We start from the raw sequence: 13978 nt of genomic DNA on the forward strand, positions 1-13978 counted from the left end.
TGCACGTAAAAATATCGACATAAATTTCCCCTTTAACTGTCTCAATCGGAGGCACACCAACAATGTATATTTTATTATTTTCGATGTTACACTTTTTGCGTGCTTATCACATAGAAATCGTGCAAAAGAAATAACTGGTTCTACTGTATTGTATTCCCCAATATCCAAACTTGAATTCAGCCAAAATAATATGTCAACAAAATGATCTCATATGTTAATATATTATATTACATTTTTCTTAAATCCACACACATGTAAGAACGAATAAATCAGAAGTGGCTGCATCATAAAATATTGTTGCGTTCTCCGTCATTGCTTTATCTGTTATAATATAGGTTTTCGTGTTTAGTATTCTGTAAGAGATACAGACATTTATAATATGTAGATTTTTTAACAGGGATATCGGATATCTTTGTGGTAAGATATTCGTTGAAACAAGTCACGGCTAGATAAACGATGTAACGGTTTCGGCCAATCAATATGTGGTGTTAATAAACGGAGTGTGTGCCGTTATCTATTCTAATGAAAAGAAAAGTGAAAGAATACGTGAATATTAAAATTCTGTGTAATGTACAATAAGTCATATACAATAAGTCCCAGATTTTTTTAATGTATCGCCTTTATTTTGAAGAAAATTTGCATTTTGAAAGAAAAGAAAACAGGATAAAAATTACGTGGGTTTGGTTCCTAAAATATAAGTGCAGCTAAAAGCGTGTCAGGTCAGCAATTTGTTGATAGGCATCTGAGAAACACTTAGTCTTTTTGTTGGAAACGTGTTGTTTGTGATTTGCAGCTTTTCAGCAAATTCGACATAAACTGGATTATTACATCAGTGTATTTACTATAAAGAATGTGTTTAAGTCCAAAATCGTGTTTCTATTGCAAGGTTGTAGCTTGCATTATGTCACCCTTTATATTTTAAGACTCTAAATATTGCAGTTTGATAAATTAATGTTGTTAAAATTTAGGCCAAAGTAAATTATTGGTTCAGCTTTTTTACTTCAAATTTATGATTGGTGTGGTACTGGTACCGACCTTGCATTTACATTTATTAAATATAAAAAATAACATAAGGCGAACATTTTCATTTTATTTCAACAGAAAATGTTTAGCATGTTAAAGGGACATTTTCATGTTTTGGTAAATTGACAAAATAAAAAAAAATGTTTCAGATTTACACATTTTCCTTGTTATTATGATATTTGCGAAGTAACAGAAATATTGAACTTTTAATTTGTTCTAAAAATTCATTATCTGCATCTTCTGAAGACTTAAAAACCGCAATATTATAAAGCGTTACAAACACGAAACTGTTGAATAATTTGGAGAGTTCTGTTGTTATCAATTTAGTTTGTGATATTCAGAGGATTTCCCTATTTACAGTTTAAAATACAGCAATCTCTCTATATGCATGGATGGTCAAAGGGCATAAGTGTTTGACTTTTACCCCAAGTGTCAGTGGATCGAGTCCATTTGAGGATTTCTTTTTTCTTTAATTTGGTACTATTTTAATGGAGCAATTTAGTTTAAATGTTTACATGTATCAATGTAAAGCATTTATTGATAAATTTCATTACATACCAAAATCTGTGAAAAGGGATAAACATATGATAAAGAGATTAAATGTTGAATATGTTTTAGTGTACACTATAGACATGTGTCCATAGCTTTATATAAGAGACTAGCGGGTAAAATGTTATTTGTTGATAAAGTTTATTGAGTGAAATCATTCCTGTTTGTTAGAAATCTTTTATATCAATACAAATATACAGTATAATACTATTAAAAAATAAAGATTTATTAGTATTACTTGTCTTATGTGTTGATACTCTGAACGGTATTTCCATATTTAAGTACTGCTGCTAAGGATAATTTTACTGCCAAAAGATGTGAAAGAACAGCATAAATTAAAATAAATTAAAATAGTGTTCATATGTTATATGAATTTTCATAAAAATATATGAAATATATAATGTTATGTCATGTCGGATAGTATGTTAATCAGAATTAGGTGGATTGCATACTGATCTTCTTGCTCGTCTCTTATTGGAAGCACGACACGATTGTAAATCACGTCCATTTGGAATTTGTAAGGGTTATGTCCAATGATTGTTTTAAACATATTGTGCAACTGTCTTATTTTTTTTTCATTTTGTGAAAAATTTCCATTATTATCGACTCAAGTTCGTGTTACTTTTACGCAGTATTCATCTTAACATGTCAGCAATAATTTTATTACAAAAAGAGATAAGTATCGTTTGTTCTTTTAAACACAGAACATTGTAACCCTGTCACTGCTAGAAAAATCACATATTTATTAAATATAAAGTAAAGGTACGATAAAGATTTGTATGTCAGATTTAAATACAGTTAGAATGTTAATAAAATTCTAATAAATAGAAAAAAGAACACGTTATAATAAATATTAAAAAACATAGATAAATAAAGATAATAAAGCACACGCTTATGTTGCATGAAGTGTCTTTTTATATTACTTTACTACTCATAAAGTACATTGTTTTTGTATATATATATATACTCGGTTACAGAATCTAAAAAGTAGAAATATCCGGTAAACATCAACTATGAAAACAGTTGCTAGATTCCTGAACCTTGAAGCAACCATTTCTTTTCTGATCTTAGTTGTACAGCTTTTCCGGAACACTTGCCCTGTTGGGGTCCACACTGGTAGTCGGCATGTCGTTGTCCGACGTAGTCAAGCGCTCAACCGGGTCTCTCCTCATCGGTTCCACTCGGAACTTGAAGTGCTGATTCTTCGCGGATTCGAACAACGTACCCGTAGTCCTGAAATGAACACTGCGAATAAAATGTTTCATTTACAGCAGGATAAGCGGAGTTTTCCGTTAACATACCATGTTAACCACTTGTATAAGTACCACAAAACAATATATCATTTTAATTGGGTCATTTAACGATTATCTAAAACATGTTTAAGGCATTTACACGATGAACCGGTCTTATAATTAATAACTCCTTCAAAGAATTTCTTAAGCATGTTTGTTTAGATGATGACTTCTGTGTTGCTATAGAATGTGTTGTTGATTTTTTAACAAAGCATAGAAGCAGTCTAACAGAAAAAAAAACAGTTTATGTAGTAAAATAAATGTATTAATGTGATTAATGTAAACATGGAATTAAGTGAAATATAAATCTCTAGTATATAAAAGAATCCTCTTGATATTGAACATACATAACGCCTGTCTAACGATTATTTAAGCAGAAATAGATATACTAATAGCATTAAGTTAACTAAGATATAAATACAATTAACACATACATGTAAATCGCGATGTATTTTATTCAAAATGATAGCTAAACACACCTTGCGGCAACTAATTTGGATGCTTGCATGGCCTTGTAGATGTATAACCCGATCGCGATAGCTATCGCCACAACTGCCCCGGTCCCTAATGCCGCCCCGATGGCGATGACCATTATGTTATCATCCTTTTTCTCTTCTGCCACTTCACACCCTGAAACGAGCGCAACAATTTTCATTGATCATGATCAATGCTTTTACTGATTGCTATAGTTCATTTCTATTTTCCTTATGGTACAAAGTGTCTTTTTCTTTATTATATTGCATTTTTCTTTGCATATATATTATAGTCACATCTTTCATTATGCTTGATTTATTAATAATGTATAACGCATTTTAATGTTAAGCTTGTTTTACAGGCAGAAGTCTTTTGATTGTTTGAACAAAGGTAATCCCTACATACATATTAAGTCAAATGTAAAACAAACATACATTCTTTAAGTTTATAATTTTAGCCAACGAGGGATAGCTTAACCGAAAACTTACATGTATGCTGAAAAATACCACACACATACCTGAGTCGTTCATGTTGAGTTGCCATGTTCCCGTATCTACGGAAACGTTACAATGTCGACACGAATCTGTCGGATTCATCGCGGCGTCTACATAGCAAACACCAGCTATGTAGCAGAAACCAGTCTGAAATAGATGATTGAAAGCCAAACGAATATAGCATATGGTAACATAAATATTGGCGTTTAATCATGTATATATATATACGGCTTCATTCACAATATTTCGTTATCGATTTATAAACTGTTAATCACTTCTGTTATTTGTACGTATGGAACACGGTTTAAAGATGACACAGGATTTCTTCTGGGCAAAATACAAATATAAATAAATAAGCGTTAAACTAAAGCTATTTAAACGTTACTAAATGCAAACAAACCTTTTGTGACCATGAGAACTGGTCCTTGAGAAGGTCGCAGTAAAGGCAGTTCTTGGGGGACGCATTGCTGTCGCCGGCATTGAAGCACTGGCCTTCAATACTGCAGACGTCGTTCTTGAAACATAAATATCATTCAACGATAGAGGAGCCTGGACATCTGGTTTATAATAATAATAGTACGAAGCAGAAGAAGAATAATGCAATCATATAATACGCTAACAAGAAGGTACACATGCGTCAGTCAGATATGGACATTTCACCCATTTGGGTATTCTTAGATACGATCAAATTCTTAATATTCGTTGTGGGTCCCGACTGATATCGTGCATTACCTCCAACACCAAGGTGGATTAATAGCATTTAAGATAAATGATGCTATCAACAATTAATACGGTTCATGCCATATACGCTGTTGATGCGATATTTTACATTTAACATGTATTTTACTTACATTTAGCTCAACACAAACACTCATTTATGTATTTTCTGTTCGACACACACAACTTTTCTTATATACGCTTCGAGCTAAATAAAATTGTTATGGTACTTCTTTACATTGTAATAGTATATTGCACATCTTTATAAATTTGTTATCATATGCATACATATATATCTAGTCATTTTAATATACAGATATATAAGCGTTTTAGTTATTCATTGGTAAATAAACCAACTCTGTCGATATGTTGCGTGTAATTAAAAGACTCAGGTAAACGTCCGGATCGTTTCACGTGTACTCACCCGACAACCGAGTCAGTCATTAAACTACATTAGTTTAATGCAAATCTAAGTGTGTTTGTTACACAATATGAAGGACGACAAAAGCGATAACCTGAAAACACATACTTTTAGTGACCATGCGTATTTTTCCACGGTCGGATTGCATTCAGATATGCAACTGATGGTGGAGACATTGCCTGATGGATAACAAACTCCTCCGATGTCGCAGTAATCGTCCTACAAAGACATACGCATCGATGCTTATTTGTGTTGTTTCAATACCGTTAGTAACATTTACATGAATTGTGTAATGGTACTTTATAAATAAATAAATATAAATAAATAAATATCATTAAATATATAAATAAATTATTAAATTATTAAATTTATAAATAAATAAATATATATATATATATATATAGACATATTCCAAAACAACAAAGGCACATTTTCTGAATGAATATTTGCATTTTGAAAAGTGTAATTATATATCCAGGACAAGGGGTTATGAAGTTTTAAGTCTTAACAAAGAACACCAAAGAAACTGTAATTTACAAAAATTGACATATTATGTAGCGACGTATTCAACAAAAGTACAATTAACTTCTGTAATATGTTCAAATATAGAGACATTTCCTATGCTTTACATAACACAGTACCTTCAGACTCCAAGAAAATCGCTTGACGGCTGGGTTACATGAATGACAATCGTCTAGCTCTGTGTGGTTTCCATAGCAAATGTTGTCGATGAGACAGTATTCATCCTGAAAAGAATATTGAATGAATTTTTTTTGGTTTTATGTAAATACTTTGTTCTCTACAATATTAGACTCCAAGTATATCAATTTAATCAACAACAAAAACTTGGCACCCCCAAGTTAGGTTAAAATCTCGAAATGGTAATTCTATGAAACAAGTTTAGCTGTGTGCAAGCATAGCAACATTCCAGCGAACACATCACACAGACGCTTTGTTTTTAATTCAGTGGGGGATCATGGCTCCAGCATTACATTTAAATCACACATTCTTAAAAGCTCTTGAGAACTTTGATAAATATTAAGCTTACGCTTAATCATGTTGTATGTGTTAATTGGACATTTTTAGTGGTATGTGGGATTTTGCTGCTATGTTTCGTTTTAGCTGGTCTATATGTTTTACTTTAATTTGTTCAGGCACAATTGTTTGGTTATTAATAAATTGCATACCAGAATCACTGCAGATCCGTTTTCAATTGTCACGCACGTGGTATCTAACACTGTGACCATTTTCGGTGAACTGAACGAAGAATTGTCGTTGCTTAGAGACACGTTGTACTGGAATAAATAAGTTTAATCAAACAGTCGATCTAAAACATAAATCCTTAAAATGCTTGAAAAATACCCAATTTGACATTGAAAAATGTTTTCTCATTTTTAAATGTTCAAACAAAAGTCATTTGATAATGCAAACAATAAATAATAATTTACAACAAAATGCACAGACAATACAACACCTGTATAATAGTTTAACTTAATTTAATTGAACATTTATTATACATGTATTAAATATTATAGCATTAACAATTAAATTAGTTTTCATACATAACAAATAGAATTGTGCATTTATTAATAATGTCAAAACTTCAATTAGAATAAACTAGTATACAAACATGAAAATGTATTATTGAGCATACATAGTTTATTTTGGACAAAAACACTTAACTTTCGTGCGATTGTTTGTTGTTGTTTCTTCACACAACAATGAATCCAATACCCATTCAATAAAAAAGACCACAGATGGCAAGAAATTCCGATACAAAAATCCCACATGCAAATCCGCTGTTGCGAATAACTTTCATAATGAACGGATTTATTGTATGTAAAATTCAACAAAACAACTAAGCACTTAGTTAATACCTTGGTGCTAAACATATATATTAACAATAACGGTACATTTCGAAAATCGAATTTTGCAAGGACTAATTTCCGTAGAAGTTAAATACATTTGAAAAGAAAAACAGGAACAATATTATTGTAAATATTTAATATAGTATGCGTTCTTCAATTTCCTATATGAATTTAATGAGTATAATAACAACCAATTATATTATATATATCCCTGACAAACAGAATCCGTCATACCCTTTCAGCAATGACCGGGTTTTCATTGACGGTTTGACGCTTTTTCCTGCTCTGCACTGTGGTTGGACAATACGCGTCAAAATTGTTAGGACAGTTGGCAGACACAGTCTGAATCACGGATTCAGTCGATGATCCATCTACTTTGTACTAGATTTAAGGTAATCATGTGAACATGTAATATGTTAGCAACATTTCGAGATGAGTCATATTAAAATTGTACAAGCGGAGTTAAGTACTAAGAATAAACATAGTTTAAAGTGAATTTGTATTAACTTAAGCACAATCAAGCGTTCAATTATAGTTCAATGAGACAGCTAACGCATGTAATGTATGTAATAGTTATATGTCTGTCAGTGTTGCTGTACTATAACATTGATGAGAAATATGGCAATGTCAATTTTGTAGACGTTAACTTAAGTTATGCGATTAGATCAATATACTTTTAAGTATCTGATAACGTATAATACAGTTTAAACTAAACAACAATATTCGAAAGCACGCTTTAAATAGAGACAATCTTACTGAGACTTCGACCTTTTATATACTACTAGCCCAACCACTTTCAAACGGACGCAGCCCGATATATATGGTCTCTTAGTATACGGTTCCCTTGCAAGAAAGGACGCACTTATCAGACAGTGAACTTTACAAATCAACAAGGATACCAAATATACATTTCAGGCAGCCTGTGTCTAAATTCAAATCATGAGGACTATATGTATTTAAAGCAAAACTTACCATGCCCTACAACTCTTTAAAGACTAAAGAACGCAACTGATTAATTAAACCAATACAATATGATACAATTAACGGATTCAGAAAAACACTGAAAAAATAAGGCAATCCTTGACGATTATAGGAATATACCGAACGAACAATGCTGCCAGTAATTAAGGGCTTAACTGAGTCCTGTTGTAAGTTGTATCACAAACAGTTAACTCTTCATGAATGCAAGGTTGGGCAAAAAAAGCTACAACGCGTACAGATTTATACGAAATAAACCTTACAATCTTCATTGTTTTAATAGTCTTGACCGACACATTGTCTAACGTATGTACGTTTTTCATACATCTTATTTTGTTCGATATCCAATGATCTTTTTACAGTTTTATTATTTGCAAATTCTGTAATAATCCAAATCTTAAACTTGCATCAAGCTCTACTGACATATTTGATGTTGTTTTGTAAACTACAACAGATGGATTTGTGGTGTGTGTCGCAACGTCTTATTATGTTTATCGGTCTCACTGTTTTGGCAATAGGTGCATAGCCATAAATTAAGCGCCGTATTGAATAACACTTTTTCTGTTCTGCTTGTGCAGCTGACATTTAACTCTATAAGTATTGTATAACATCCGTACAATAATTATGTTTTCATATTGTTGTCAAAGTACACACCTGTGTGAAGGTAATTAAGCAGACAGTGGTATTACTGCATCCGTTTTGCGTTGTAAAACGAATGAAGTGACAGGCCTTGTGTCTAGGGTTACAGTTTCCATCACCAGTGACCTCTATGATTGTAGGAGGATCGCGAAGGTCAAGTTTGCAGTTAGACTCTGGATCGTAGTGCTCGTCACAAATACACGTTCCTGGAATGCCAATATTGTACTGTGGCTTTCCGAACATACAGGCCTGTTGTAAGAAGAAAACTAAGCACATTTGAATACAAATGTTTGGATGGTTCGTATAATGTCGTTGATTACCAACTAAAACAAATCAGAACTTTTTAAGGAAAAGAACGGCTAAATGTCGGAAAGAGATCGTTAATCAGTTTTTTTTTAATTGTAGAAGAAATACATATAAATTTATGTTCACAGAAATTAACCTTCACTATGGTGCATAATATATAAAACATCAATCCAAATAGGTTGTTAAGGATGTATATATACAATCAGCAAAATTTATGTATTTAAACATCCCATATATTACTTAATATAACTCCTTGTTATGTAATATATATTAAATAGTAAGTTTTGTATTTTTTGTTATCATATGTTTAACTCATGTTCTACGTTGGTTCTATTGTTTCGTTTCCAAGAAATTCTTTTCTAGAGACTCGGATATTCTTGCCATGAACGTAAGGCACACATTACCGTTGAAGCAATTTCCGTGGCTGTTACAGTTGTCAGGACATGAAGCAATCACAAGTTGAGCTTTTTCAGGGTTTTTGGTCTGAAAATGCATATTCGTGTCATGTAAGTTGTTATTTTAATACACACAATTAAACATTTTCATAGAGAACTAGATTGAAATAATAAAGAAATAGTTTGAGCATGGAATGACAAAGACATAACATTAAAGAATATTATTCGTCTGTTAACGTATGTAATACAGCCAGAACAATCATTCATGAATAAACAGCTTAAGACAATTAGCCCATTAAAATGAAGAATAGAAGTTTAACGTGATTGGGAACATATAACAACTATATTTACATGTATGCAAACGCTTTTGTTTAGATTTTATCGATCCTACATTGTGTACAAATTAGTATAAAAATGTATATATGTATGATAGCGAAGATTATGTATTCTTTCAATGTGTTTATTTTAACGCTTAAATTAAATCACAAGGTTAAACTCACTTTGAGCTTCACACAAATAATCACCTTACATATTATAATTATTTATGTACTAGTTAAAGTAAATGACCTGAAATTCGATGTCCTTGTCGACGATCATAATGGTTGATGACTGTACGTTACGACATGTGCTTTCTTCGGGACCAGTGGCAGTCAAATTGAACTGCAATTACATTTATCAATCAATGCATTTTAATGTTCATACCAGTTTATCTCCTGGCGTTTATTTTATAAAAATACTATACAAGTGTGTTGAACAGAAGTAGGATATGCATTTACGTGTACAGAAATTGCGTTCTCGTTCCTATATGTAAACTTGTGTTGAACAAACAAGTTGAAATAATAAAACAACTATACTCTTCAATTATATGCAACTAACACATGATAATGGTCAGTGTAACAATAGTAACCATTTTATCTTCTGCACAAGAGCTTGACTGATTCTTATTTCTTGCCGATACTTCTTCCGACAAGTCACTACCACACATTTCCTTCAGATATGCCGCGCATGACGCCTGTGACTCGTTATATGCCGCGACCAATTCTTCGGGATTCGGTGCATTAACATCACGCTGAAACAAAGTTTGATCGATTCTTAAACACGTTGCGCTAACATGAATGTAACATGCACGAACAAACTGCAAAACCACGTTGCAACAGTATCACAACAGATACCAAATTGATGCTCTCTCTTCGTTGTTCTCATACTTTGTAAGTTATATTTATCAACCTTTATTGTTCAGTCACTATGCTCTTTCCTAGCAAGTGCACCTCACAGAAGCCTATTAGTCATTACCTTAAGTCTGTACTTTTTACTTATTGCCCTAATTGTTCTGCCATTAACTTTAATCATATATGACACCTTCACTCTGAATGCACTCCTCTCCTTTTTTAGTGACAGCAGTTTCAGTAGCCTGTCTCTGATGTCCATTTCTTCGCGATAGTTGAAAGTATCCAAGGAACGCTCGTCTCGCAGAAGTTTTTGAATCCTCTTTCCGCGTTTCTTATCTAGAGAACGAAATACCGATATGTTCATACTAATCTATGGTTGCGAGAGTTCATACTGAATATTGTCAAAGATAATAGATAAGCTTGATATCTAAAATGAACGGATATTTGATAAATGTATACAGTTGTTATATAAACACAACATCCAGTCATACATATGAAGTCGACGCAAGTTTTGTCCTCGTTTCTGGAGCACCAGTTCTCACGTTTGTTGACAATTAGTGGGCAGACACAGAGGTTGTCGTTGGTATTCCAAGGTTCCAGAGTCGAAACGTAATCTGGATTCATTAGGGAGTGTTCGTGCGATACACTGTTATAAAAAGAACGATTAAATACATAATCTAGGCTCATCATGTTGCGTACGATACTACCACATTTGCTATGTTTGTATACAAAACACAAGTGTCTTCTTCGGGGTTTTTTGTGATAAAATGATGCATGTGTTAACATTCGCAATTTTCGTATAAGCTGAACAACACTACAGGTCAGTATTAAATCTTCATATCTCATTATCTATCATTATTCGCGTATTCAAAGACAAGCGTTTTTACATTTACCTCCAAGACTGAGAGAAGTTATCTGGATTGCCACCCCAGACCCACCAGACCCAGAATCCCCAGTCCATGGCCGGACTCGGTGAAGTAAAGCCATCGCTGTGTAGAAAGTCATCCTGCCAATTACCGTTGAATGTCCCGCACAATCCTCCAACACGGTTCATGTCATTGGGTGACGGGTACACGTACACGTTCATCGTTGACCACCAGGGGCTGTTGAAATAACGCGCCTCAACTATAGTTCCTTGCGGAAGGTAAAACTGTAAAATACATTTGAACCATAACATGCAAACCCTATATAAGCATACTTTACATAAACGTCTTTATCTGAATTAGTATGAGAGGTAAATGGTTTTCGTTGACCTTTCCTCCTTGACCTTTGTGTGAGATGTATTCAACATTTTATCATACCACCGCATTGATATCTGTCTGATATAACGTTGCCTGGTATATTTTTTTGTCATGGTCAACAGGAAGTTCTTATCAGTCAACGTTTAGATTACATACCTTGTGCATATAGCCAGGTTCAATATAAACTTCGAGTACGTCGTCAGCGAGATCTATCCACTCTATTAAATGCATGCCCTCGCAATGGGTCACCGTGTACACGTCACGTCCGGCCCGCACGGTAACTCCGCACGTGCACGTTGTCCAGCCACCCGGCCAGCAGGGTTCAGTCTGGATCTGAACCTAAAAATGCATCGATTGAAATGCACTTCACAGTGTTGAAATCATTTATTTGTACATTTGTATAAAAGTCTACATATGAAATAAACTAGCATTGTAAGTATAATAAGTATCATTCGTGGAACATTATGTGAAATTGTGTAACATAAAATAAGAAAACAATATATTTAGTATATACTCAATTGTCACCTTTATGCCTAAGCATTTGTTTTGCTTAAAAACGAGTATAGAAATATTATAATGGAAAACATTCGGTTCAAGTAAAAGCATTACACATCATTATACAACTTTACAACTTTGATGGTGTTATACTTTAAATGAGGTTGTATGGTTTTTTCACATCATACAGCTTACTTCAATAGGATAGCGCTGATGCTTGTAGAGTGTAAATTCACCGGACAACTGCATGCTATAATACCTAAAACATTCATTGCTGAATATTAGAATATTCGAAGGCAAAATAAAAAGCCTATCAACATAAGAAGAAATAAGTGTACTAACGTGAGATACATTATTTTATATACAAAACAAGAAACAACTTCAAAGCTAATTTTAACAAGACCACCGCCTTGCGGGTGCAGACCGCTCATCTATTTTCTTTTTAAAGGTGAAGGGACTCTCAATTTCAATCACAAAGGAGGGAGGGGTGGAGTGAAGAGGGGTGTATAGTGCGGGGGTGTGGACATTTATTACATTATCTTCCAAAAATGCGGGAAAAAATATGCAAAAAAAAATCGGGGGTGGGGGGTGGGGGGATTCTTGGGTGCGATGGTTGGACGGTATTTCAAAAATAAAATAATAAAAATAAATATTTGTGTTTTTTCACCGTTTCAAAAAAAGAAAATGTGGGGGGTGGGTGGGGGGGGGGGGTAAAGTGTGAGGGTGTGGTGGTCATTTGTGAGATGATCTTAAAAAAAATAGGGGGGGGGAGAATTCGGGGGGGGGGGGGAGGGCACGGGGGATGGTTTGGGTGGAGTCTATTGTGGTATGTCAGGTAAGAGTAGTTTTGTCAAAGTATCAATCAAATCTAATCATAAATAAAGAAGTTATGGCAATTTTAGCAAAATTTAATAATTTGACCTTGAGAGTCAAGGTCATTCAAAGGTCAAGGTAAAATTCAACTTGCCAGGTACAGTAACCTCATGATAGCATGTAAGTGTTTGAAGTTTGAAAGCAATAGCCTTGATACTTTAGAAGTAAAGTGGATCGAAACACAAAATTTAACCATATATTCAAAGTTACTAAGTCAAAAAAGGGCCATAATTCCGTAAAAATGACAACCAGAGTTATGCAACTTGTCCTTTGACTGTACCCTTATGATAGTTTGCGACTGTTCCAAGTATGAAAGCATTTTCTATGATACTTTAGGGGTAAATTGGACCAAAACACAAAACTCAACCAAATTTTTAATTTTCTAAGTATAAAGGGCCCATAATTCCGTCCAAATGCCAGTAAGAGTTACATTACTTTGCCTGCACAGTCCCCTTATGATAGTTATTAAGTGTTGCAAGTATGAAAGCAATAGCTTTGATACTGTAGGAATAAAGTGGAACTTAACACAAAACTAACCAAATTTACAATTTTCTAAGAATAAAAAGGGCACATAATTCTGTCAAAATGCCAGTCAGAGTTACATAACTTTGCCTGCACATCCCCTTATGATAGTTAGTAATTGTTGCAAGTATGAAATCAATAGTTTTGATACTTAAGGAATAAAATGGACCTAAACACAAAACTTAACCAAAATTTTCAATTTTCTAAGTATAAAAAAGGCACATAATTCTGTCAAAATGCACACCAGAGTTATCTAACTTTGCCTGCCCAGTCCCCTCGTGAAAGTTAGTAAGTGTACCAAGTTTGAATGCAATAGCATTGATACTTTCTGAGAAAAGTGGACCTAAACGCAAAACTTAACCGGACGCCGACGCCAACGCCGACGCCAATGCCGACGCAGACGCCAAGGTGATGACAATAGCTCATAATCTTTTTTCAAAAAGTAGATGTGCTAAAAATGGTTGTTAGGGCTATACGTGTATTTTGATATTTATTATGTGCTAAGTGTGAAGTTTTTCTAGG

General features: G+C 33.6%; 1 protein-coding gene across 1 annotated transcript in view; it reads right to left on the reverse strand.

The window, feature by feature from the left end:
* Positions 1-1077: 1077 nt before the first annotated feature.
* Positions 1078-13978, reverse strand: part of LOC127863827 (uncharacterized) — a 31646-nt gene continuing 18745 nt past the window's right edge. Inside the window, exons 28-44 of the mRNA XM_052403484.1 lie at positions 12257-12320; positions 11723-11905; positions 11219-11475; positions 10817-10971; positions 10516-10661; positions 10064-10225; positions 9724-9816; positions 9166-9244; positions 8471-8661; positions 7073-7219; positions 6158-6265; positions 5612-5716; positions 5079-5189; positions 4233-4346; positions 3856-3979; positions 3344-3494; positions 1078-2805 (exon numbers count right to left, since the gene is read on the reverse strand). Coding sequence (XP_052259444.1) covers positions 2640-2805; positions 3344-3494; positions 3856-3979; positions 4233-4346; positions 5079-5189; positions 5612-5716; positions 6158-6265; positions 7073-7219; positions 8471-8661; positions 9166-9244; positions 9724-9816; positions 10064-10225; positions 10516-10661; positions 10817-10971; positions 11219-11475; positions 11723-11905; positions 12257-12320 — 2356 coding nt within the window. The 3' untranslated portion in view covers positions 1078-2639. The remainder of the gene's footprint in view (positions 2806-3343; positions 3495-3855; positions 3980-4232; positions 4347-5078; positions 5190-5611; positions 5717-6157; positions 6266-7072; positions 7220-8470; positions 8662-9165; positions 9245-9723; positions 9817-10063; positions 10226-10515; positions 10662-10816; positions 10972-11218; positions 11476-11722; positions 11906-12256; positions 12321-13978) is intronic.

This window comes from Dreissena polymorpha, unplaced genomic scaffold, assembly GCF_020536995.1.
Source record: "Dreissena polymorpha isolate Duluth1 unplaced genomic scaffold, UMN_Dpol_1.0 chrUn043, whole genome shotgun sequence".
In the NCBI taxonomy this organism is placed as follows: domain Eukaryota; kingdom Metazoa; phylum Mollusca; class Bivalvia; order Myida; family Dreissenidae; genus Dreissena; species Dreissena polymorpha.